Below are 26,802 nucleotides of genomic sequence, written 5' to 3'. Positions count from 1 at the left end.
GTGTGCCTGTAATCCCAGCTACTCAGAGAGGCTGAGGCAGGAGAATCACTTGAACCCAGGAGGCAGAGGTTACAGTGAGCCGACATCGCACCACTGCACTCTAGTGTAGGCGACAGAGGGAAACTCCATCTCAAAAATAAAAAAAGAAAGCACGTTACCTCAGGCAGTCCCACCTGCAGTGATGCTGAGAGTAATCAGTGGGTTCCGTCTGCCCGCCTCATTGCTACATTATGAACTTAGCTCTCCCGTAGCTGTTCCACTTAAGGCTTCAGCATCCATTGATTCTTCTTCCCTAGATCAATTATTTCATTAGCGGTTTCCAAGTGGTGCTTTCCTAATTCTGTAATTGCTGATGCTCTTAGCTTAGTTCTAAATGCTATGTTGAGTTCTTCTAATAAAGAATTTTTCTTCCCTTTATTAGATTACCTTGAAAAATAGTTCTTAAAGAAAAGCTGGAGTAAATGCTTGATTTCATTCTCAATTTTTAAAGTTGGTGCCTTAGCAATCTCCAGTGGTAGCTGTTTTTAAAGTATCATTATGTTACCTATTGGGTACTATGTTCACTATTTGGGTGGCGAGTACCATAGAAGCCGAAACCTCAGCATTATGCAATCTATCCATGTAACAGACCTGCACATGTATCCCCTTAAAACAATGTATCATTATGAACTCATGGATATTTAAAATACATTTGATTTGCCCCAGTCCATTACAATCATTATTCTTATTGATGCTTTCATTGGTACATCATAATCCAGTGGGAACCCCTTCAAATTGGCTTTTGTATCCTTTATAAGTCCAGCAATCTTTTGGGGGTGCTCAAGTGATCCTCCTGCTTCAGCCTTCCAAGTAGCTGGGATTACAGGTACCCATCCCCGTGCCCGGCTAATTTTTTTATTTTTTGTAGAGATGAGGTCTTGCTCTGTTGCCTAGGCTCATCTTGAACTCCTGGGCAACTCAAGCCATCCACCTGCTTTGGCCCCCCGAAGTGCCGGGATGACAGGCGTGAGCCACGGCGCCTGGCCTCAGTAATCGTGATTGCTTCTTTGATGATTTCCTATCCCAGATCTAGAACGGATCATTTCTCCGAACAGATCTCTGAACGGATCTGTTCCTCTTCAGGGTGTGTGGTATATAGAAACACAATCTGGGCGCTTAAAGGTGCCCATTGCTATTGTCTTGTTTTTGCTTCTAGGACTTTCAGCAAGAAAAAGTGTATTTTATTTTACAGAGGAAAAAAATCACAAGTTTGTATTGATAGTTCCAATTCAAACTAGATTAAGATGTAAGATTTCAGGGTTATAATAAAATTATAGGGCTTGTACTTAGCTTTTCAAATGTTTACATGTATTTATTTTCTTTTATATTAAAAGCCTTGGTTTTTAATAATATCCTAATAATATAAATTTTTATTCTATAATATACCTAAAATAGCTTCAAAATACCAATACCATTATCACTACTAACAGGAAGACTACTAAATGCAGTATAAACTTTCTTTGTGCTTTCTCCCCCATAGAATGTATCCTGATATCCTCCTTCTCTCTCTTTTCCCCCTCTGTCCCCATAATTTCTGCTGTGATAAGACCTTTATCTTGTTCTCTCTCTGCCCCGTCCACTCACATGTCAGCATCATTCCAGCTGTCTTACTTGGAAAGGATGTCCTCATTTTCCTCATTGTTATTTCCCATAGAAAGGAGTGGCTTAGTTGACTTAGACGATGTATTTCTTCCATTTTATTTTCTTCACTTTCTTTTAATAATCTCTAGCTTTATATTTTTATTGTTTTTACCATTGTTTTCTTGATTTTCATGATAAAAGTATGCTTGTATTTTTCCATAATAATGTCCTTCTCTCAATACCTTTCCTTCTTTTTTTTTTTTTTTGATGTTATTAATATGGTTGTTCAATTTTCTCTAGCTTGAAGATGATATTATTGTCAAACAAAATTATTTTAATACCATAAAAAATTTTGCACTTCAACTTTCTTCTGAGGAATGGATGATTCTAGAGTTTTCCCAGCTGGGCTTCATTGGTAAGAAAAGTGTCACACTTACCTACTTTTCAGAAATGACTGCGACTCTCAGAATCTAAAACCAAATGCTTACTTGTCCTAATGTTGTCTTTTTTCCTATAGAAATGGGTTGTTTTTGAGAAAACTTAAGTTAGGTAAACCTCTTTGTATGACATGATGAAAGTCAACCCAAGATAATTTGGAGACTTCTCAGATGGTTGTGTTTCCTCTAGAGTTCTCCGCAATGCCAACCGTGGTCCTGGTGAACATGTTTGATTTTTTCTTCTCTGGCATTTCCAGCTCCTTTGTTAACATAAGATTGCGGTTCTTTTAAAAAGAGGACCACAAAGAGTTTTCTCATATGAATTCCTAGTATTTTCATGTAATGCATGAAGTCCTCATTCGGTGATTAATTTTTATTTGTTTTTCTCTTAACTAGTTGGGGCACTCATTTCTAAATGTTTTTTGGCTGCTGTTTCAAAATTAGCCAGCTATAAAGAATATGTTTGAAGTTGGCCAGGCGCAGTGGCTCATGCCTGTAATCCCAGCACTTTGGGAGGCCGAGGTGTGTGGATCAGCTGAGGTCAGTTCAAGACCAGCCTGGCCAACATGGTGAAATCCTGTCTCTACTAAAAATACAAAAATTAGCCTGGCGTGGTGGCAGGTGCATGTAATCCTAGCTACCTGGGAGGCTGAGGCAAGAGAATTGCTTGAACGGGGGAGGTGGAGGTTGTAGTGAGCTGAGATCATGCCACTGCTCTCCAGCCTTGGGGACAAGAGCGAGACTCTATCTAAAGAAAAAAAAATACATATATATGTTTCAAGTTGAAGAATTAAAGGAAATTTACAGGGTTCAAATAATACTCAGAGGATAACATTTCATCTCCTATGGTACTTTTTAACACTTTAAGCATTAGAGGCTGGACCTTTGACTGTCTTGATCATTTAACTCAAAACTTAAGACTCAAAAACCATCTTTACTTGTGAATGCTTCAGTGAAAACAAAATTAGGAGTCCTTGTTGTTTGGATTTATTGATTTGGATGAAAATTTTTTACCTAAACCTCTCAGTGTTTAACGGAAGAATCTTAGTAACACAGGAAGGGAAAATATCTGACTTGCCTTTTGAATGCTTTGGGCCGTTAGGTATACGATAGATTATTAAAATAACATCAGGAATTTACTACATCTGTTTACACCCAGGTGACAGCTCATGAAAAAGTTTAGCCGAAGCAAGTTTGTTTAATTTTGATAATACAAGTGGAGAAATTGTTTATGATGATTTTGTAGTTGAATGCACAAGCTTCAGCGTAGGTCGTGGACAAGAGTTCACGAATGTCAGCCAGTTTGGTGCTTGGTTTCTGTATTGCAGCTACTGACTGGGAATATCTTTTCAGGTAAAATGTTTCAAGCGCCGGATCTTACTCTGATTGTAGAATTCATATTCATGTTTTACAAGGAGAAACCCATTGACTGGCTCTTGGACCATATTCTCTGGGTGAAAGTCTGCAACCCTGAAAAAGATGCAGTAAGTTAATTCCTCACCAGAGTGGAGGGAGTTTCTTTTCTGTATTTCATGAAAGTGACTTTTAGAGATTTTGCAAATAAATAGTTAAATAGGTAGGTGATATAAAACTTCTTTCCTGAGCTGATACAAAGTTTCTATAGTAGAAGAACTTTTAGATAGCAGTGGAAAATCCTGTAAAGCAGGAAGCTGTTGCAAGATGATGGACGTCCTTTAAATTGCTGATAAACGTTTCTAGTGTTTGTAAGCCCTGGCAGTTCGCTAACTATTGGCTATAGATGTTGCTCATATCCGTTTTTGCGTGCGATGCCATTGCAGTTTGTTTTCTTCATATTTCCTGTTCACTCTCTTTTTCCATGTATACTGCGGACTTTATTAGACCCTAACACGTCTGTACATGAGGAATAAAATAGAAGTAATATTTTATACCAAAACAATGACACGTTAAAGTACCTTTCAGTGTTACTCACAACAAGCCAGTGTTCATAATAATATGATTACCTTTGGGGTGATGATTGCAGTCAAGTAAGTGAATAATAATTTTTGCTTTGATCATTCAGATAGCACGTTATTACCATAGAGATCTTATTGTCAAGAGTAATTAGACTGGGCGCAGTGGCTCACGCATGTAATCCCAGTGCTTTGGGGGGCCGAGGCGAGTGAATCACGAGGTCAGGAAATCGAGACCATCCTGGCTAACACGGTGAAATCCCGTCTGTACTAAAAATACAAAAAAAAAAAAAAAATTAGCTGGGTGTGGTGGCAGGCACCTATAGTCCCAGCTACTCGGGAGGCTGAGGCAGGAGAATGGCGTGAACCTGGGAAGCGGAGCTTGCAGTGAGCCGAGATCACGCCACTGCACTCCAGCCTGGGCAACAGACCAAGACTCCATCTCAAAAAAAAAAAAAAAAAAAAAAAAAAAAAAGAGTAATTAGGCCAGGTGCAGTGGCTCGCACCTGTAATCCCAGCACCTTGGGAGGCCAAGACTGGAGGATCACTTGAGCCCAGAAGTTCAGGACAAGCCTGGGCAACATATCAAGACCCATCTCTACCAAAAAAAACCGTAATTTTTTTTAAAAAAGAGTAATTAGGTATGTTTTCCTTGTCCAATTTGAATTGTATCTCTGAAAAAATACAGCTTTTAATTTATCTGGTGTAAGCATAAACAAAATATAGAAGTACAAATTCTTAAAAAGGTCCATTTTGATGTGTAATGATAAGTATTATTGTAAGAAAATGTCATCATAGAGTTGTCTTACCGTTCATTGTAACAAATAAGCATTAGTGTGACTTCATGACCTTCTGCTCCCTAGAATAGTTGAATCCTCATACCTGCTAGTTTTTAAGATACTACCCTCTGGTGTCTGTAGGCTACCATTGCATTTTGTTTAAAAAAAAAAAAAAAAACAAAACACACAATTAAAAAAAAAAAACACATTCTTAGAGGAAATCATGGAATATAGCAAAATGGCAGAGTTATCTGTTTTCCGACAATTAGTTGAACATATAAATTGTTTTAAACAATTCATTTTTTAGAGATCTCAGTCCTTACATGTATTTTCACTGTGACTTATAGAAATTTTTATTTTAGGACACAAAAAAGTTAGTGTCATCTTTAACCTCCTACAATATGCTTGCATTTCATTCGTCCTGTGCAATTTTATTTAATATGTGGTTCTAAAATGAGCCTGTGAGGTGAAAAAATCTATAGTAAAAATTAAAACCACAGAAACCCTCTAAATCATCCATAAATTTGGGTACATGAACTTTTGGATGATTTCATCCATTCCTTCACCCTTCTGTAGTCCATGTTTTTCTGTGGCCTGTAATTCTTCAGTTGCTTCCCCTAGAATGTCGAGGGTGCTGTCACCACATGCTTGACAGTGGCCCGGGAAACCCTGCGAATCATTCACACATTCTCCCAAAGGGTTATCAGCCTCCTTGGGCCCTTGAGTCCTTCCATTGCCGCTGGAGTGACAGGCTGAGTTCCAGACACTGCCTTGGTGGTTTCGCTGTCTCCTCAACCTCGCACTCCTCTCCCGCCCTTTGCCCTTCCCTGTGACTCTTCCTCCCTTTCTTTTTCCTTCCACTTTAGTATTTGTGCAAAGAAAATACCCTATTTCACCTGTATCATAGTGACAGTAATGATGCCAGTGAAGTGAAACCTCTTGAGAAATAGGCATTTTAGGACCCAGTATATTATTAGAAGTCTTCTCAAGTGTAAATTTCTTTCTTTTCTTTTCTTTTTCTTTTTTCTTTTTTTTTTTTTTTTTGAGACAGCATTTCACTCTTGTCACCCAGACTGGAGTGCAATGGTGCAATCTCGGCTCACTGCAGCCTCTGCCCCCCCGGGTTCAAGCGATTCTCCTGCTTCTCAGCCTCCCAAGCAGCAGGGACTACAGGCATGCGCTACCATGCCTGGCGAATTTTTATATTTTTTAGTAGAGACCAGGTTTCACCGTGTTGGCCAGGATGGTCTCAATCTCCTGCCCTCATGATCGCCCCCGCCTCAGCCTCCCAAAGTGCTAGGATTACAGATGTGAGCCACCAGGCCTGGCTGCTAATTTTTGTATTTTTAGTAGAGATGGGGTTTCACCACGTTAGCCAGACTGGTCTCAAACTCCTGACCTCAGATGATCCATCCACCTTGGCTTCCCAAAGTGCTGGGATTACAGGCATGAGCCACCATGCCCAGCCAAGTGTAAATTTCTTATAAATATGTGTTCTTTTGTTTTTTTTTGGCCCCAAACTTGTATAAGTTATTGAAAATGAAAAGTCTAAAAATATCTGTCCAGGGGGCCCTCGGTGTTGCACAGCCTTCACACACGGGCCCACGCATGAGGACAGGTTGAGATGGAACATCTAGACCATGGGGCACTGTTGAGTTGAAACATAGGTGGCCGGGCGCGGTGGCTCACGCCTGTAATCCCAGCACTTTGGGAGGCCGAGGCGGGCAGATCACAAGGTCAGGAGATCGAGACCACGGTGATACCCCATCTCTACTAAAAATACAAAAAATTAGCCGGGCGTGGTGGCGGGCGCCTGTAGTCCCAGCTACTCGGGAGGCTGAGGCAGAAGAATGGCATAAACCCGGGAGGCAGAGCTTGCAGTGAGCCGAGATCATGCCACTGCCCTCCAGCCTGGGCAACAGAGCGAGACTCCGTCTCAAAAAAAAAAAAAAAAAGAAACATAGGTGTCCCTCCCTGTGTTGACAGAGACTGTCTGTGGAATTTTTCATATCATTTACTTGCTTCTAAGCAAATGATTGCCTCACATTTTCAAGTTGCTTTCATGCAACAAAATGCGCCATTTATAATTTGCAAATTCTTCATTATATTATTCAATCAAAAATATTTCATATATTTGAACCAACCCCCGAGTCTATAGTTTGTGCATTTTTAATGTTAAAAGTCAAATCTTTGTTGACATGTGTTGAAGGATGGTTGAAATTAGACTCTTCATTCTTCTCTTAACTATGCTTATTTTAAATTTCTGGATCATGACTGTCTATCAAGTAAGCAGCAAATCTATTAGTGCCTCAAAGACTAGAAAAAAACATGACTTGTAATTATGACTTGATATTGTTTTCTTTTTAATTTTTTTTTTTTTTTTTTTTTTTTGGTGACAGAGTTTTACTCTGTCACCCAGGCTGGAGTGCAGTGGCACGATCTCGGCTCACTGCAGCCTCCACCTCCTGGGTTCAAGTGATTCTCCTGCTTCAGCCTCCCGAGTAACTGGAATTATAGGCGTGCACACCTGGCTGATTTTCGTATTTTTAGGAGAGACGGGGTTTCACCATGTTGGCCACGCTGCTCTCAAACTCCTGACCTCAGGTGATCCACCTGCCTCGGCCTCTCAACATGCTGGGATTACCAGGGATGACCCACCCATGCCCTGCCCTTCTTTTCAATATTTTAATAAAGGACTTTTCATTTTCCCGGTGAGGGCAAGATTTCACTTTATTATGCAACACTAACATGATTTTTTTTTAAATATTTAGAAACACTGTGATAGACAGAAAGCAAATCTGCGAATTCGCTTCAGACCTTCCCTTTTCCAACACGTTGGTCTGCACTCATCACTATCAGGAAAAATCCAAAAACTCACGGTTGGTGACTTAATTTTATTTTCTCATGAACATACAACTTGTTATTTAAGGTATAATTATTGTTTTTCTTCTTAAATAAGCTGTATATTATTTAATAGCATATATGTCTTTGCTCCCAGGATAAAGATTACATGAAACCGTTACTTCTTAAAATCCATGTAAACCCACCTGCAGAGGTGTCTACTTCCTTGAAGGTCTACCAAGGGCATACGCTGGAGAAGACTTACATGGGAGAGGATTTTTTCTGGGCTATCACGCCAATAGCTGGAGACTACATCTTGTTTAAATTTGATAAACCAGTCAATGTAGAAAGGTTGGTGATTACTGAAATGTATGTGATCTTACAATTCAGACCTCTTATTCATAATGTGATTTACAATAGATTTGTGTGTGTGTGTGCATGACAGATGTGGGGACACAGTGGGCTCCAAAATGTTGGGCTTTAAATTACATGTAAAACAACTCCATAATAAAATGAGTGTGTTGTGTTCAGATGTAACATCGACATTAGACATGTTTGGTGAACTTCGTTGGTATTTCTGGACTTCCATCTAGTATAATTTTTTTAATACTTATATGCGCAACTCTCAAAAATCTCAAATTAGTGTTTATGTCTTCATCTTGGCATGTCTCTTGAAGATGGATCTGGACCTACTTGATTAGCCCAGTAATTTGGTTGAAATGACAGATTTGACAGAGTATGACTATTCTTAGTCAATGGTTTTACAAATGCTAGGTTATTTTCGGTACACCAGGGAGAAATTTACAGCCGTTTTATGTTTTCGAGCATTTATATTCATTTTACAAAATTTAGGACTTTTTTTTTTTTTTTTTTGAGACAGAGTCTCGCTCTGTTGCCCGGGCTGGAGTGCAGTGGTGCGATGTAGCTCATTGCAACCTCCACCTCCCGGGTTCAAGAGATTCTCCTGCCTCAGCCTCCCAAGTAACTGGGATTACAGGTGCCTGCCACACCTGGCTAATTTTTTTTGTATTTTTAGTGGAGATGGGGTTTCACCATGTTGACCAGGCTAGTCTCAAACTCCTGACCTCAAGTGATCCACCTGCCTCGGCCACCCAAAGTGCTGGAATTACAGGCGTGAGCCACTGCATCTGGCCTATTTTTAATTTAATAGTCATGATTCCTTCAGTCTTTCTTCAGGTTTGGGTGTGTTCCCCAGATTGGCCGTGGCAGACTTAAAAGAACATAGTGCCCCACTCGGTGGTATTTCATTCTGTGTGTCCCGATGGGAGGGCCAATTTGATTTCTAGAACCCACCAGAAGTCATTGTCAGTAATTCTATTTAAGGTGGTCAGAAACAGTTTAGAGCTGTGATATGATGTGAATAATCTTCTTTTGTTACTCTCAACTGATTCCAAAGAGGAATTCAAGTTGTAAAAATGTTTTAAGCAATGGGAATACTACTGGAAGAACATACAGAAATAGTTTTGAATAATATTTAGCACTTGCATGAGCATTTATTTGTTTTGCTGTTAAAGTTCATTTTTATACTATTAGTAATATTCTGCACTTTGAGATACTGTTTACCACTCAGAGAGCCAGCATGGAATTAGAAAGAACATAGATATCCGTTAGCATGTGTTTGGTTAAATAAAATATTGCCACTCAGTGGAATGCTGTAAACAGTCATCAAAAATAATGACATAGATTAATATGTATTGGCATGAAAACTTTTTTAGATATGCACTAAGTGGGGTAAAAAGCAAATTTTATAACTTTATAGAATATCGTTATCATTTTATAGATTATAGCATTCTATGTGTATAGGATTCTAGAATATATAGCATTCTATAGAGAGAGTATAGACTTATAGATTATAGAAGGATTTTTTGAAATAATAAAAGCAATATTTTATATATGTACATAGAACAAATCTGTAAAATATCTATTAAACTGTTAATAGAGGTGAGATAACAGGGACAATTTCATTTGACTTGATACATTTATTTTGTGTGCTTTTTCCCTCAACAATCAATTTATTTTTCTTTTTTTTTTTTTTTTTTTTTTTTTAGTAGAGATGGGGTTTCCCCATGTTGGTCAGGCTGGTCTTGAACTCCCGACCTCAGGTGATCCGCCCACCTCGGCCTCCCAAAGTGCTGGGATTACAGGCGTGAGCCACCATGCCTGGCCAACAATCAATTTCTTTTTCTTAGTTTTTGACTTTTGAGAAAGTGTAGATTCACATGCAGCTATAAGAAGTAAAACTGAGACGTCCTGTGTATCTATCACCCCACTTGCCCAAGGGTAGCGTCTTGCAGACTGTGGTTTTGACACCACTGTATCAAGATAAGGACCGTTTCTATCACCCCAAGAATTCCCATGTTACCCTTTTACAGCCACATCTCCCGTCCCGCGGCTGTAACTGTATCATAACCACGCTGTGACTGGCTGAGCATTTTGAATGTTCAGGGGACTTTTTGTCAGTTCTCCTGAACTGATTGGAGCAGTCGTCTGAGGTAGATGGGACTATCTGCATTACAGAAGAAACTCAGGTGCAGAAAGCTGAGGAAACTCGTGAAAGGTGAAAATTCTAGTAAGTGAGAGACCCAGGATTTGGACCCAGGTCTTTCTGACTCCTAAGCCTAAACTTTTAACCATGCAACTGAACTCAAGTTAGGTTTAGATTCAGACATACTTTGCACGTCTTACCTAGTTTCCACCCTTCCCCACACACTGACACGTACGCATACTTACTAGTTTGTTTTCAGAGTATCAAAACAGTATTATACTCATACCCACAGAGTATTTTAGATCTGTCACCATATATTGATAATTAGTCATTCTTCAAATGTTTTAATATTGATATTCAGATATTTTAAGAGGTTAATTTACTTTTAGTATATTTATATTAAAGTTATTTGTATTGGGTAGAACTAGTCTTTGTTTCTTTTATTATTATTATTATTTATTACTATTATTATTATTATTTAGAGATGAGTTCTTGCTCTGTTACCTAGGCTGGAGTGCAGTGGCACAGTCATGGCTCACAGTAGCCTAGACCTTCTGGGCTAAGCTCAAGCAATCCTCTCACCTTAGCTTCCTGAGTAGCTGGGACTGCAGGTACATACCACCATGCCTGGCTAATTTTTTTTTTTTTGTAGTGACGAGGTCTCACTATGTTGCCCAGGCTGATCTTGAACCCCTGGCCTCAAGTGATCCTCCTGCCTCGGCCTCCCAAAGTGCTGGGATTACAGGTGTAAGCCACCACGCCCAGCCTAGAACTGGTCTTTGGACATGTCATGACTACCGGTTGTTCCGGTAAAGTTTTTTTCAGATACAAGATACAATAGTATTACATAGGTGTTATAATTTTGACTCTTCCTGGGAAGAGGTTTAAATATTTAAAGCATTATAGACAGTGACATAAAACTGTCATCCTTTTTGAAAATGTCTAGGTACATTATTTGGTTAGGCAGCAAACATAATTGTTTCTGACAGAAGGAATGAACTAGGGGTCATACTCTTAAGTCTTTAAGTTCCCTACAACCTTTCAGAACACATACTGTGCAGTTACTGCAAGCTCTATCATTGTCAACTTTGCTTGCTTAGAGTCTTGTCCAGAAAAGTTGACTCTAAGGTAAGCTCATTTTCTTGAATCTTTGTAGAATCTAGCCCAACTTGTGTTTTTATCTGGATGTTTGTATTTTCAGTTATTTGTTCCATAGCGGCAACCAAGAACATCCTGGAGACATTCTGCTAAACACAACTGTGGAAGTTTTGCCTTTTAAGGTATGACTGCTTTTTCCTCTTACCTTTCCCTAACAACTATACTAGTAGACTTAGCTTGAAGCTTTTCTTGTTTTTAAGGGGAAAGAAAATTCTCATGATTTGCAGGACTCAATGGTGAATAATATTAATTTTTTTGAAATATGAAGCACTTGTATATTTGATGAGTGCATTTGACCCATTTGTAGAAAGAGCCTTCATTTTATCTTGGAAAATAACAGGCCGACCTGGTGGCTCACGTCTGTAATCCCAGCAATTTGGGAGGCTGAGACAGGTGGATCACTTGAGGTCAAGAGTTAAAAACCAGTCTGGCCAACATGGCAAAACCCATCTCTGCTAAAAATACAAAACTTAGGCAGGCATGGTGGCAGTCGCCTGTAGTCCCAGCTACTCGGGAGGCTGAGGCGTGAGAATCACTTGAACCTGGGAGGTGGAGGTTGTAAATAATATGAACGTTTCTACTAGGAAAAGAAATGAATCGTTGTTTTGTTTTGTTTTGTTTTGTTTTGTTTTTTTCTTAGATAGAGTCTCACTCTGTCGCCAGGCTGGAGTACAGTGGTGTAATATTGGCTCACTGCAACCTCCACCTGCCGGGTTCAAGTGATTCTCCTGCCTCAGCCTCCCAAGTAGCTGGGATTACAGGCACATGCCACTACACCCAGCTAATTTTTGCATTTTTAGTAGAGATTGGGTTTCACCATGTTGGCCAGGATAGTCTCGATCTCCTGACCTCATGATCCACCTGCCTCGGCCTCCCAAAGTGCTGGGATTACAGGCGTGAGCCACTGCGCCTGGCCTGAATCATTGTTTTCTTTAGTGTTTGCTTGCTATTTGTATTTTGAGTCCCAAATTCTATGTGTTTTTAATGCCTGTTAATTAATACACAATTTAATTTATTGGTCTCTATGGAATCCTTAGATTTCTTCCAAGTTAACTACACAGTTCTTCTATAGTTTTAATAGAAAATACTGTTCTATTTGATTGATTTAATGTTTCATTTCCAACCACCAATATATTATATATAGATTCAAATGATGGCTTAGGAAAACACCTTTTATTATTAATATAATACGTTTTTTAAAGTTCAAGACTGAGATGATATTTCTCTTTTTAGGGATAGCTGTGTTACAAATGCCACTTCATCTATATTAAGATATATTGATAACTTAGGTTAAATAGAAAGAATTATTTTTGAAATTAATGCTTTTGTTTTATTGTAGAGTGAAGGTTTGGAAATAAGCAAAGAAACCAAAGACAAACGACTAGAAGATGGCTATTTCAGAATAGGTAATATCTACTTTAGTAAAATGGCCTTTATTTTTGTGGATTTACTCCTGAAGTACTTTTAAGTTCTTTTCAGATGTTCAGCAACTTGAGGATTACAATTACCAGTGTCCTCCAGGGTTTTATGTGTGCTGTGTTGTAGTACTTGCTTTTATTATTTGACCCAAGTAGGATTTCATATCACAGATTGGTTCACTTCCTGGTCTTTCTCGCTCCTTCTGCCGTGCTCTTGTTGATGCTGATAGAGAGTCTGCCTGTACTGCCTCCTACTGGACGGGCTTAGCTCCTCTCCGGTCTCAGCTCACATGACAGGCCAGAATCCGTGCTTCGGGCCCCTTCCCCCTTCTCCAGCGTCACACCTGTGTTGAGATGTCCACTGACATAGCCTTATACCTGCCGGCCACAAGCCGCCTACCACAAGCGTCTGTAACACCCACATTTCTTTATTGGTCACCAGTTTTTGCTGTCCCTATCCATCTGGTCGCCTAAGCCTAACCTTGGGAGTCACCCTGAAGACCGCCCTCTTCTTACTGTCCATTAGCACAAATCTGTCAGTTTTTCATCTGAAAGCCTTGAGTCGCCCTGTCTGTGAGGGGCAGTCTGCCCCGTGTCTCCGATTGACAGCCAAGGGAGGGACTGCGTCCTGCTGTGGCTTTCCTGTGGCTTTCTAGAGCCACTGCAGTTACTTTTCCAAAACGTAACTAGAATCCTGAGACCTTTTCGTTATCCGATCCCTTAGCTCCCACCCACCTTCACGTCTGTGACTTTCTCTCGCTCTTTCTCTCCAGCCCTGAGACTGTTGTTCCTCTGATGAAGGCCCCACACTCTCCGGGCAGCCACATCTCTAGCCATTTTCTCTGCCTGAAATGTTTGGTCAATTATTTTTCCTTCTAATAAATGGTTTTTCACCTTTAATCTGCCAATTTAGTGGCCCCTCTTCCCTGTTCTTCAGACCCCCCATGTGCGCCTTTGCTGTGTGATTGTGTCGTTCCATAGCTCCGTTCTGTGCGCTCCCCCCGGAGAGGGAGGGGCTGTGTCTCCCCTGCATGTCCTGTAGTTAACAGGGCCTGTCACTTGGTAGACACAGACTCAATAAATAACTGTACATTTCCTTTTGCTTAAAACAAACGAATGCTTCTCTTAGTTTTAGGCAAGAGCGAATATTGGTAACTTGATATTGTAGGTCTATAGCATAGATAACATTTTTAAGCCCTTTCTAGAGCGGTTCTACCTTTGGCAGGTGTCATTCAGCCGTTGCTAAGAGGCTTGCACAATAACCCTGGCTACTTTCTTTATCATTTTGGTGGATGAATGATTTTTACATTTGGGCTGTATCTTAGCCCATCTCTAGAAATATACACAAAATCAGCCGAGTATCCAAGACATTTATTACCCCATTACCTGTCACTTATTAAATTTCTGAGAATGGTATGTTCTAGATTACAAAAGTAGCATAGGAAATGGAGACATCTATATTAAATATCTCTATAGTAATTTGAAGAAAATGACCATCTAAAATATCAACTCATGTTCTTAGAACGAGAAGAGAACTTCTGGATCATCAGCCTAGGACCTTGTGTAATCAAACAGAACAGAACTCAAGAGCAGCTGATCTTTTTTCAACTGAATGTAGAAAATTCTGCTTCCTTTAGAAGTCTTTAATGGAATTGTGTGTGAGGAGCTTCCTTGACCCTCTCGGTAGCAAAACAGTTATAACTGGTGAAAATTTTTTTAAGAAACTATTTTAAATCTGTGAAGATTGTCCTAAGGGCTTGAAGCAAATGGAGGAACATTTATTCATGAGAATCTCCCAGATCTCGGGGAGGGAACCAGGACCAGCCTCATCACCCACACCACCCCAGCTCAGGGGGACAGAGCTCTGCCCTGTGCCGGTACAGCCTGGACTGTATCTGGACTCTCCTGCCAGCTTCTAGGCTAGGGCTGTGGCATCTCCCCAGGAAGGTCAGGCTGCCAGCATCTCTCCTTACCCCCAGTTCTGTTGCAGAAGCTCTGTTCCAGACAAGAGCAGCTGATGCATCTGGGCAGAAGTGTGCCCCAGGCACAGCAGGGTGAGAATACTTGGCCCTGATCACCGCTGCCCCAGCTCGCTGCCCCAGTCCAGTAGCAGAAACCAGCCGAGAAAACCAAGGGCTTGGCTGGGCACGGTGGTTCACGCCTGTAATCTCAGCACTTTGGGAGGCCGAGGTAGGCGGATCACCAGCTCAAGAGTTCGAGACCGGCCTGGCCAACATGGTGAAACCCTATCTCTAGTTAAAAATACAAAACTTAGCCAGGTGTGGTGGTGCATGCCTGTAGTTCCAGCTACTTGGTAGGCTGAGGCTGGAGAATCGCTTGAACCCAACCCAGGAGGTGGAGGTTCTCTTCTCCTTCAATATCTGAATTTTATGGTTACCATTTCCATTTTTACTACTTGTGGAATATATTCCTAAGCAATGCACAGTGGGATTTTGCCTGTTTTCACATTTGATATAAATATCTTTCTGTAGTCTACAATTTGGTTTCTTCCCCCTCACAATTGTGAGATTCATCCATGTGGGGGTGTGGGTTTACGACTCATTCTTTTTCACTCCTGTATGGATGGATTCTGTGGATAGCACAATCTGTTCTCTGTTTGGTCATAAAGTTTGTGTCCATGTTTTTGCTGTAATAAACACGGCTGCTTTGAACACTTATGCACATGTATGAGAGTTTCTCAACAATATAGACTTAAGAAGAGAAGCAAATCTTCAACTGCATTATCTTCAACTGTTACTTCATTATTTTATTTATTTATTTATTTAGAGATGGAGTCTCGCTCTGTCGCCCAGGATGGAGTGCAGTGGCACAATCTTGGCTGACTGCATCCTCTGCCTCCCGGGTTCAAGCATTTCTCTCCACCTCAGCCTCCCGAGTAGCTGGGATTACAGGCGCAAGCCCCATGCCTGGCTTAATTTTTGTATTTTTAGTAGTGACGGGGTTTCACTGTGTTGGCCAGGCTGGTCTCGAACTCCTGACCTCAGATAATCCACCTGCCTCAGCCTCCCAAAGTGCCGGGATTACAGGTGTGAGCTACTGTGCCTGGCTTACTCTTTTTATTTTTTCTTCAGTCATTTAATTGGCTGCCTAGAATTCCCTTGTATCAGCATATTGTAATATATTTGGCCAGACTCCTAGTGATGGATACCTAGGTTGTTTGCAATCTTTTGCTGAAGTATATATCCTGTTCTTATACATGGGAGAGGACAAATTGCTGGGTGACAGTGTTTTGATGAAGCTAGTTATCATTTGGTAATTATTTTTCTAATTAAATGAACTCATCAGGTGACAGTATTCAGTGTCGCATTGGTTAAAATGTTCCAAGTTTTGCAATAGTTTTAAGCTCTGAATCCCCTGTCCAATTCAATATTCAATAATAATTTTTGGTAGCACCTACCTGCTACCCCAGTACAGCACCAAGTATGGACAAACTTCTATGAAATAAGTTTATTAATGATTTTTGAATAAAAGCATTACTGTGGAAGCTCTAGGTTCAACATTTACAATACAAATTAGTACAAGCCTGCTCCGCTGTGGTTTTTCAATCTGAATGTACCTTATCTTATGATTAATCTAATTACTATGTTGTGAGACTGGATGATGGATTGCATAATGTAACAGCATGCGATGAGCAGACTATAGCCCATGGGGCACATCTGGCCCTCCACCTGTTTTTGAATACTCTGTGATCTAAAAACATTTTTTAAGTCTTTTTCTTTTTTTATTTTTAAATGGTTAAAAAAGTAAAAAGAATACATTGTGATATGTGAAAATTATATAAAATTCAAATTTCTGTGTCCATAAATAGTTTTTTTTGGAAGACAGCCATGCTCATTTTCTAATGTAGTGTGTATGTGCTTCTACTCTCCAACAGCAGAGATGAGTGAGTAGGTGCAGTAGAGATCAAAGTCATGCTCTCCTGGCTTTGCACTGCTGCACAATGATGCATTTATAATTGGACAGTATTTTGAGAGCCACACATATCATGGCGCTGTGACTTAAAAAAATTACAAGTACTTATCCATCCTCAAAGCAAGAAAAGTAGATTTTGAGCATTGTGGCTTTTAACACAGTAGAATGTGGGTTATTTTACAAAATTGTTGGCAAGTTATTGTAGTTATTGTGCAGTTACGTGAGAGCTGTATGTTATTAAGCTAAATACAACGATATTCCCAACTCACAGGAAAGCAGTGGTCAGAAAAGTTAGGAAGTCTAGAATGGAATATCTCATCACAGCAGAATTTCTTCACTAAAAATACAAATGAGGCTGTTCCCAAAGTGATATTTCAAGTGGCTCATTTTTTAGCTAAGCAAGAAAAACCACTTACCAATCGAGTTAATTAAGTCATGTTTAGGAGCAGCAGCTGAGAAAGTAAACTTATTTAAGGATAGGAGGCTTTCAGCAATAACAATTGCTTGAAGACTTAAGGACATTGGGAGCAATATCAGTAGTCAAAAAGCAAAGCAGATTATTTTGAGTGTTTTTCTTGGCTCCTGAGGAATTGATGGAGTTGTCACTGGTACTGCTCAATTGTTACTTAGAATCAATGCCAAGGCTGAAGAGACTGAAGAGTTGGTCCCCATAAATAGTCAGTTTGGAACAACTACAGAGAAGAGTATTTTCACACAGGCTGAGAAAACACAAATTCAGTAAAACCTGAAGTAGAATCTGCTAAGATGTGCTACAACAAATGGTGGTTTAAAAAAAAAAAAAAAAAAATGTGTGGAGAAGATGGCTTAGTTGCATTAATTTATAAAGCTTGAGAAAATGTAAGGTATTTAAAGCCTATCGTTATTTATTTTATTATTCATCAGCCAGGTACTTTGCAGAAAAGATGTGAATGTGTCATATGTCATTGAACCAAAGTGTCAACAGTGAACCTTATTCACTCTCATGGACTTAGCCATCACAGATGCTGTGAATTTTTGTCAGAAATAGGAACTGAATATCCTGACTTGCCCTGCCACACAGCAGTTCAGTGGCTTAGCAGTGGTAAAGATTTACTGCAGTTTTTTTGAGTTCAGGACCAAGATTGAAATTTTCCCAAATGAGAACTTCCCTCAACAACTATTACCACTTTGAAAATTCATTTTTGCTAGACTGGGCATGGTGGCTAACGCCTGTGATCCCAGCACTTTGGGAGGCCGAGGCAGGTGGATCACTTGAGGTCACAGGTCCAAGACCAGCCTGGCCAGCATGGTGAAACCCCATCGCTAAAAAAGATACAAAAATTAGCCAGGTGTAGTGGCACATGCCTGTAATCCCAGCTCCTCCGGAGGCTGAGGTGGGAGGATCACTTGAACCTGGGAAGTGGAGGTTGCAGTAAGCCGAGATTGTGCCATCACACTCCAGCTTGGGTGACAGAGTGAGACTCTATCTCAAAGAAAAAAAGAAAATTAGTTTTTGCTGCATACTTAATACTGTTTCTTAATGAATTCAACCTAAAATTACAAGACAAAATGGTGCTTATATGCAAAACTTACATTGCAGTCAAATCATTGTAATGACAGTTAGTTAACATTGGACTTGAAGTACCATCAAGCTTTTTATACATTTTTCATGCTGTCAAAAGTTAAAACAGGAAGCAAGATCTCCATCCCACACAAATTTACGGCAGATGCACTTTCCAAGCTCAAACTATGGTCCCAGCAGTGGTTTTGGACCTCAATACAAATGAAAGAGAAATTTCCATATCTCAAAATCCATTGAATTGAGGAACTTCGCCTAAATCTCAATTGGAAATGATTCATCTGCAGTGTAATAATATACCAGAAGGCTAATAATATACCAAAAGGAAAACCAAATCGAATTCCATAAATGCCTCCCAAGGGATGCGTGTGCCCCAGTAAAATCGTGTGTTTGTGGATTGATATCAGTATTAGGCAGCACCTAGGCTGTGTGAAAGAATGTTTCAAAGATGTATATAAAATATCATTATAAATCAGCAATAACAAGGGAACATTTGCAGTCAGTTTTGATTATAGGGATCATTAACTTTGAACCCCAATTAAGTGAAATGTTATACTCCTGAAAGGAATTATGTTCTCCTTGGTATACCTAGATTACCAAAAACTATATATTGTATTCAGTTATCATTATATATTGAATTTCCACCTCAGATTTGTGAAAATTTGTTTTCTCTCTTCCTGTATATATTACCCTACATAGTAATCTCAAACTTCCTCTTGGCCCACAAGGACTGTCCTTTATAGAAAAAGTTTACCAACCGTTGGCTTAAAGGAATTTGGCCCATGATGAACCGTTTTCTTGTCACTTTTCTGACAACATTTTTTGATTTTGTTTTAAGATGGATATTATTCCTTATATAAAGAAAGGTGGTACAGAGTACGTTACCTTGTCTGGTTCTTGGTCTTTATTTTTATAGGAGAGCCTATTTTAGCTTATTATAATGGAGTTTTATATTGAACTGTGTAGAGAGGCGTTATTTCTTAATTCCTTCTAAATGTGCCTTTGGAAAGAATACACTTGTATTGAGTCCTTGCTCAAGGTGAACAACTGTGTGCATATTTAATTCACAAATCAAAATTTGTTATTAACATTCAAAGCAATCAGAGTGCATAATGGTACAGATTATATTTTGGTAAGATTTAGGTAAATCACAATTTACAAAAAAACCTATAGGTTAAAACATTGTTGATGTAAGAACAAATGTATTTTTGTTTTTTAATTTGTAGTGAGAAAAAGTATAGCTCTGCCTAATTAAGTAAATCGCCTGTGAAGTTTTTAAATATGCACTTCTTCATGAAAAATATAAAAGCTGAACAAAAGTAGAAAGAAGGGGGAAGGAAATTACCCATGCCCTGTCAAAAGACATCGACTAGAAATATTTTGGTGTATTCCTTTCCTGCCTTAACTCAGTGATATTTTATGTTTGCTTATCTCAGTGTGTCCAACAAGTATTAATTTTTATTTTGAAGGAAAATTTGAGAATGGTGTTGCAGAAGGAATGGTGGATCCAAGCCTCAATCCCATTTCAGCCTTTCGACTTTCAGTTATTCAGAATTCTGCTGTTTGGGCCATTCTTAATGAGGTAAGCATATATCAAATTAGTGAAACAGCTTAGAAACTACATTTTTATTATGTTTTTATTTTGTATTTAAGGCCTTTTTGGAATTGAGAATTAACAGCTTTATCATACCTTTTATGATTTTGTATTTCAGATTCATATTAAAAAAGCCACCAAGTGATCATCTGCTGAGAAACCAACACATTTTTTCCTGTGAATTTGTTAATTAAAGATAGTCAAGCATGTATCTTTTTTTTTTATTTCTACTTGAACACTACCTCTTGTGAAATCTACTGTAGATAAGACAATTGTCATTTCCACTTGGAAAGTGAATCTCCCATAATAATTGTATTCGTTTGAAACTAAGCTGTCCTCCGATTTTAACTTGACTCAAACATTTTTCAATTATGACAGCCTGTTAATATGACTTGTACTATTTTGGTATTATACTAATACATAACAGTTGTACATATTGTTACATTCCTTAAATTTGAGAAAAACTAATGTTGCATACATTTTATGAAGGGGGTACTTTTGAGGTTCACTTATTTTACTATTATAGACCCTCTTTTATAGATTATCAGGGATTATATATATAAATATATAAATATACATAAAAATGTTATGGAATTAATTTATTAGAAACACTTACGTACATATTTTTGTGCAGTAGATTTTTGAATCGATACTTTTTTTGAAAACCAGTTACCTTGCTTTTTTAAGTTCTTTCTATATTTTTCTTTGGAAATGCAAACATTACAAATCAATGCCATTTTTCAAATACACTGCCATTTAAGATTGATTATAGATGGATTTCTTAACTGAAGTACTTTTATAATCACAGTGACTGAACAAAATATTTTCAAAGACATTTGTCATTCCTTAAAAGCCAAGATTTTAAAGACTAATGTCCTTCCTGAGGGTTACTTTACTATACTGTGTATGGTGTATAGCCACAGAAAGTCAGTCTGATAAATTTTCAATGTGTAAGTGTGATGCATTCAACCCAGATTATTGTAGACTTATTATATTTCCTCTGATGTGTAAAATGACAAACTCTTCTTTTGTTTTTAATCTTTGTCTTTAATCCATGAATTAGGTGCATTATCTCCTGTTGATTCTTTTATATCTGCACTCATTTTATGAGTTCTGACAAATGTTTTCTAGGTGTTGCTATTGTATGAGTCATAATTGGTATAATTTTAAAGAAAAATTGTAATATTGGTTTTTGGCGAAATATATTAGTAGTAGTATATTTTCCAAAATGATTTTATTGTAGTATGAACTGCTAAGTGAGTCCCGTGTCCAGGAGAGTGTATTTATTACTCTTAAACATGCAATTCCAAATGATATTACTGCTACAAACAAAGAATATTACCGGTCTCCGCAATCAGTGATCTTTATAAAAGTACTTTTAAAAAATGATGAATTGTCGGCCAGGCGCGGGGGCTCACGCCTGTAATCCCAGCACTTTGGGAGGCTGAGGGGGGCAGATCACGAGGTCAGGAGATGGAGACCATCCTGGCTAACACGGTGAAACCCTGTCTCTACTAAAAATACAAAACAAAAAAAATTAGCCGGGCGAGGTGGCGGGCGCCTGTAGTCCCAGCTACTCAGGAGGCTGAGGCAGGAGAATGGCGTGAACCCGGGAGGCGGAGCTGGCAGTGAGCACAGATTGCGCCATTGCACTCCAGCCTGGGCGACAGAGCAAGACTCCATTTCAAAAAAAAAAAAAAAGATGAATGATCAACATCAGTTCCCAGCCAGTCTGCTGGACACACTGGGGTGGCACAAGTGGGTTGCAGGTTGGTTGCAGATGGGCAGAGATGGATTCACTGAGCTTTCAGAGTGGCCGCCGGCTGGGGCCTAGTGTTGGGGCAAGGTTCCAGCTGGCGGCCTCTAACCTGGAGGAGCTTCATCTAGTTACCCAATGTGCTGAACCAACTGCATCAAATAGCTTCATTTCCTGTGCAGTGTTAGGAAGTGCAAACGTTTGGAAACACTGATACAGTACAATTATTTCCATCACTCCATGTTGCTACAATTTTTAGCTACTTTTCTTGATTGAAAAGTCAATCACGTTGCCAAAAATGATTTTTATGTCAGTTAAAGGCCAGTTGAAATTTTTTTATTAGGATGTTTTAAATTTACTTTTCACTTTCTTGAATTTTTTTCTTCTCAAATTTCCTTGGCCCAGTGCCCACAAGCAAATTTCATTCAAAAACAGGAATAACCTTTCATCATAAAATTTTGCCACCAGCTTAGCGTACTAAATGACCGCAAAAATAACTGAGTAACCAGAGGTAAAAATCTGTGCAGGTGGGCTTAGGAGTCCCCTTGGGTCCCTGGTTCCTCAGTTGCCAACTCTGGTTTCATGAAGAAAGACCATGCGCTGGAAATCTAGGGAGGAGAAAGTTAGTGCAGCACCTGGTGTGATCTGTTACAACTTCTTTAAAGCCAGTCTGCCTGGCTCGCTTTTCCCTGTTTTCATGCAGTTTCCCCTCCCAGCATCAGCCTACCTGTTCCTAAGAAACTCATTCTTGTTCCCAAGACTCCTTTTAGTCAAATCTTTCCTATCATTCCAGGACTTTGTTGTACTTCCCTCCCCATGAATCTACCAGTGCCTAGGGTGTGCCAGGCACAAGGCAGGTGGCCAGTCAGCATCTGGATGTGGGACCAGTTTTTCCAGCTGCCCTCCTTTCTCTTTTTTTTTTAATTATTATTTTGTATTATTTTTGAGACAGGGTCTCGCTTTGTTGCCTAGGCTGGAGTGCAGTGGTGCTCTCAATAGCTCACTGCAGCCTCGACCTCCAGTCTCAAGCAGTCCTCCTGCCTCGGCCTCCCAAAGTGCTGGGATTATAGGTATATGCCACCATGCCCAGCCCACTTTCTCTCTCTTAACTCCCTCTCCCTGCTGATGTTGCCATACTCTTGCATACACAATCAGCTGTCTAGTTTTGGACTGTTTGTGGATAAGTTTGTGTGTATGGTGTGTGTTGTCTCTCTCACCAGATTTCAGGTTCCTGAGGCGAGCCTGCAGCTCATACTGCTCATCTGTCCTCTCCTGTGATGGGTGCTCAGGGCCTCTCACTGTTGGTTACTCCCTCCGTTCTGCCCAGTTCTGCACTCAACTAGTAGAAGCAGCCATGCTTTCCCCAGCAAGAGATTGTAGTGGTCGCCCTTAAGAGCAGTGTGAGGGCAGAAGATTAAGGGAGGGGAAGAGTCCCTGGAACTGGAAGAAGGTAAATACTCTGCCTTGAGAGGGCACTGAACCATTTTACCAAAATAGGAAATGGAAAAAGTGTCAAAGGTTGGGACTAGTTTTAAAAACACATACAGCCAGTAGACACATGGGGGCTGTTAAAATAATTTTTTTTTTACCCGGTTCTGCCATCACACGCACTAGTGACATTCCAAGTATTTAGTGGCCATGTGGGGCTAGTGGCCACCACACTGGACACCACGGACGCAGAACTTTTCCATCGCCGCAGAGAGCTCTGTTGACCAGTACTGTGTCCAGAGTGCTCATTATGAACAGTTTAGAAACCACGATTAATACATTCTCCTTATGAGGTTAAAAGCAGACATGGGAATAGAACATAACGCAAATGAGGATGAGTATTTTGGGTGAGAAGAGAAAGCCGAGGACCCATTTCTAGAATTCTAAGATGTAAGATTTAAGTTCTTTATCTTAGTCTCGTGCATTCTCCACATCGTGCACTGTACCACACTGTGTACCATGCTGTATAGTCAGAACAGACAATGTGATTGAAAAGCTTTGGAAAAAGTGAACACAAAGGATTATTTAGCACACAGGCTTGTAGATACGTATGTGTGTATTTATTCAAGCATTGGAGATGGCTGAATACCTTTGAACAAAGTGTATAGCTTCTCAAATCAGTGGTTGCACTAGTAAATAATTAGAAGGTGTTATTTTTAAAACTATAAGCAAAATTATGAAGGCCTTTAAAAAATCGATCATAATAATGAAAAAGAGGTTGTCTCCCAACAGTGCTGTCCCTCAAAGAAAAGATTGGTTATGTGGAAACAGCACATTTGGAGATTGTTCTAGTGAATAGCAGTGTATATTTGTGGTGCGCAAATTTCTAAGAATGACCCCTACTGACACCCCTGCCAATGACCTTGTACAATATCCTCCCCCTCTGAGCATGGGTGGAACCTGTTTGATCCATGATTATATCATGTTATGTAGCAAAAGGAAGACTGTCTAGGGGTGGCTAATCAAATCTTGTGACTCCTTTAGAAGCAGAGAGTTTCCTCGGGCTGGTAGCAGAAGTCAGAGACAAAGCAGCAGGACCCCAGGCACCATTGCTGTTTTAAGGTCGGGGGCTGCGTGAGAAAGAATGCACGGGGCTTTAAGGAGCTGAGAGAGGCCTTGGCTAATAGCCCAGGGAGCTGGGAACTGCAGTCCTACAGCCACGGGAACTGAATTCAGCTCATTCATGGGCTTGGAAAGGCATTCATCTCCAGTCTCCAGGTAAGACCAAGCCTGGCCAACACTTTGAGTCCAGCCTTGTGAGACCCTAAGCCAAGAACTCAGTTAAGCCTGCTTGGACTTCTGACCTACAGAACTATGAGAGAATAAATCAGTGGTGTTTTAAGCTGCTAAATTTGTGGCAAATATGTTATGTCGGAATAGGAAATGAATACAGTATTTTAAAAGAGGTAAAGAGGAACTCTTCGTACTTGATTCCCTGTAGTATGCTGGATCTTTCTTGGTAAATGCATGAATAAAGTCTTCAGTAGCAAGTCATGTACCTGGACCTCGGTGGGGATGTTCTCTTGCCAGAGATCTCAGTTCGTCTTCGTTGGACGTTTGTTGGCAAAGTTGCAGCATCTTACTGAGTAGCGTTTTGTAAAGGAACTGCTAGAATGAGACTATAGGAATAGGACTGAAACAGTGTATAATGAATCTTTTTTATTTCTAGAAGAGGTGTTACTTTATGCTGATTTAGACTGCTCTGAGCCTGTCAGAAGTAAATTCAAGAATGATTAACAGTGGTATTTTAGATACAACATTAAGAGCAAAAACAACCTTGGCCTTGTAGAGATCAGATAATCTGCTGTTTATCGAGGGACTTAATTTTTTTTAACCAAAACTTAGTTTCTCTTTTTACCATCTAGAACAGATCAAATCCTGTATGGGCCAGCCAAATGTTTGCAGTTTGAGAATGTTTTGCAAATACCTCTCTGCTTCCAAGCCATTAATTGCTAATGAAGTTTTATTTTGTCCATTAATTTTTGTGCTTTTTACTGTATTGCCATGGCCTTGATACAAGACAAGTAGAACTAAAAGAAAGAAAATGAGAGGTTAAGACTGTCAAAAGTTAAGAAATGTGAGTCATAATCATACCTTAATGTTTTAAGGGAACTTTATCCAATCCAATCCCTTTATAGAAAAGGAACTTTTCCAAGCTATGTTGCAATATTTATAGTGTGTAAAATTTTGACTTTGGTAGTTGTGCATTTTAAATTATTGATCTTATATGCTACGATAACTAGTATGCTTACTTTCTTTAGTGCATGTGATCATACAATGCTAAAAAGATATTTTTTAAAGACCCAACCAAACTGAGGATTTTGTTATACATATCTGTATCAACACCTATATATAAACTCCTCTCTTCTTACCTGAAACACTCCTTCACCGGTTTGGGCACTAACTAGATCCTTTTCAAAGGAACAGACGGGAGTGAGCAAGCTGGCACTCCAGAGTGCGTCTGAGCTGAGAATTTAGAAGACCTTATTCAAGAAAGTAAACTGAGCATTGACGGGAAGGCACTTTGCGCGAAGTATCATTCCCACTGTTAACGTTGCAGTAAAAATTGTGGAAAAAAAAATAGTGGTGCTAACATTGTTCTTAAATGAAGACTGTTTTTGTTGTGGGGAATATTTTAATACTCTTGGACTTTAGGGAGGCTATTTTATGTGTCACTTGCTCCTAGCTGTTTCATTGTGTTAGTAATTAGCAAACTGTCCTGGATCCAAGGGTTTGGTACTTTTGCTTGATTAGCATTCCATTATTTATTTGAAATGCTCAGTGTGTGCTCAAATTTGGTGAAAATATCTTTTGAAGACATATTCTCTGAGCCTTAAAAATGGCTGCTATCGACAGTACTGTAAGATGCACTGCCAGTAGATTTGATACTTTTCATTTCAGTGTAGGCAGTAATGTTTTCTAAGAAAGATTTAGAAATCAGCATAGTATAACAACTGTGTTTCATTTATGGAATGAAAAAACTGAAGTGTCCCATTCAGAACACTTTGGAAAGGTTGTCTTTGCATTAGGGGATGTTTCTGGAAGCATCCCTTAGAGAAGCTGCCTGAGGAATCTCCTTGCCAGGTTGTACCAGATTTTTTTTTTTTTTCCTTAAATGTATTGTATATATTTTCCTTAAAATGTCTTCATTGGCTGAATGATTCTTATCTGTAGTAATATTTTAGGTACTTGTTGGATTTTTAAAGGAAGATTATTTATTTTCAGATTTGCTGCTATAATTGAAAACCTAATAACTGGTCCTGTTGATTGTGCCTTTCATCACTGTTTTTCTGTGCCACAACCGTTCATGTGTATTTGAAATAAAGAAGTTTAAAAAGCCATGTTGAATTCAAGATTCCTTCTAATAAAAACAGGTGAAACTTAATGAGTAGTATTTTATTATTAATTTTGTTTAACACTGATACATACTAGTTACCCATTTTCAGTTAGAAAAGAGAGTGGATTCTTTATTTGGGTTTTGTAAAGTCTTTAAAGGGGGAAAAAAAGCCTTACTGTGAAGACAGTGATGACGAATATTATGCTGATGTTCACTTTATTATATGCACTATACAGTTCCTAAAATAAGAGTAGCTACCTGGGCCTCTTTGATCTAAAATATTTAGGGGCTAGTAAGTTTTTAATGTAGAAAATGCTACTAATGATGCTTAGGGCCTGAAGTACAGTGACCCCCGTTTGAGGGATACTACAGGTTAAAGAGGATTCTGAAGGTTAGAAGGGATCATGTGGCTTATCTAAATATTTAAAATACAGCTCATTAGAAAT

General features: G+C 39.3%; 1 protein-coding gene across 5 annotated transcripts in view; it reads left to right on the top strand.

The window, feature by feature from the left end:
• The window catches only part of MGAT4A (alpha-1,3-mannosyl-glycoprotein 4-beta-N-acetylglucosaminyltransferase A), a 129,010-nt gene extending 102,650 nt beyond the window's left edge, over positions 1 to 26,360 (top strand). For 4 of the 5 annotated variants that reach the window (XM_074011048.1, XM_005575053.5, XM_074011047.1 and 1 more), the window contains 8 exons: positions 1,921 to 2,035; positions 3,411 to 3,541; positions 7,539 to 7,646; positions 7,766 to 7,959; positions 11,316 to 11,394; positions 12,612 to 12,678; positions 19,651 to 19,763; positions 19,894 to 21,129. In XM_074011048.1, coding sequence (XP_073867149.1) covers positions 1,921 to 2,035; positions 3,411 to 3,541; positions 7,539 to 7,646; positions 7,766 to 7,959; positions 11,316 to 11,394; positions 12,612 to 12,678; positions 19,651 to 19,763; positions 19,894 to 19,920 — 834 coding nt within the window. In that variant the 3' untranslated portion in view covers positions 19,921 to 21,129. Of the gene's footprint in view, positions 1 to 1,920; positions 2,036 to 3,410; positions 3,542 to 7,538; positions 7,647 to 7,765; positions 7,960 to 11,315; positions 11,395 to 12,611; positions 12,679 to 19,650; positions 19,764 to 19,893 lie in introns of all 5 variants that reach the window. The other variant, XM_045368782.3, reaches the window with a different exon arrangement.
• Positions 26,361 to 26,802: the final 442 nt, after the last annotated feature.

The sequence above is a fragment of the Macaca fascicularis genome, chromosome 13 (genome assembly GCF_037993035.2).
Source record: "Macaca fascicularis isolate 582-1 chromosome 13, T2T-MFA8v1.1".
Taxonomy (NCBI): domain Eukaryota; kingdom Metazoa; phylum Chordata; class Mammalia; order Primates; family Cercopithecidae; genus Macaca; species Macaca fascicularis.
The sequence above is the reverse complement of the archived record's forward strand: the minus strand, read 5'-3'. Positions and strand labels throughout refer to the sequence as shown.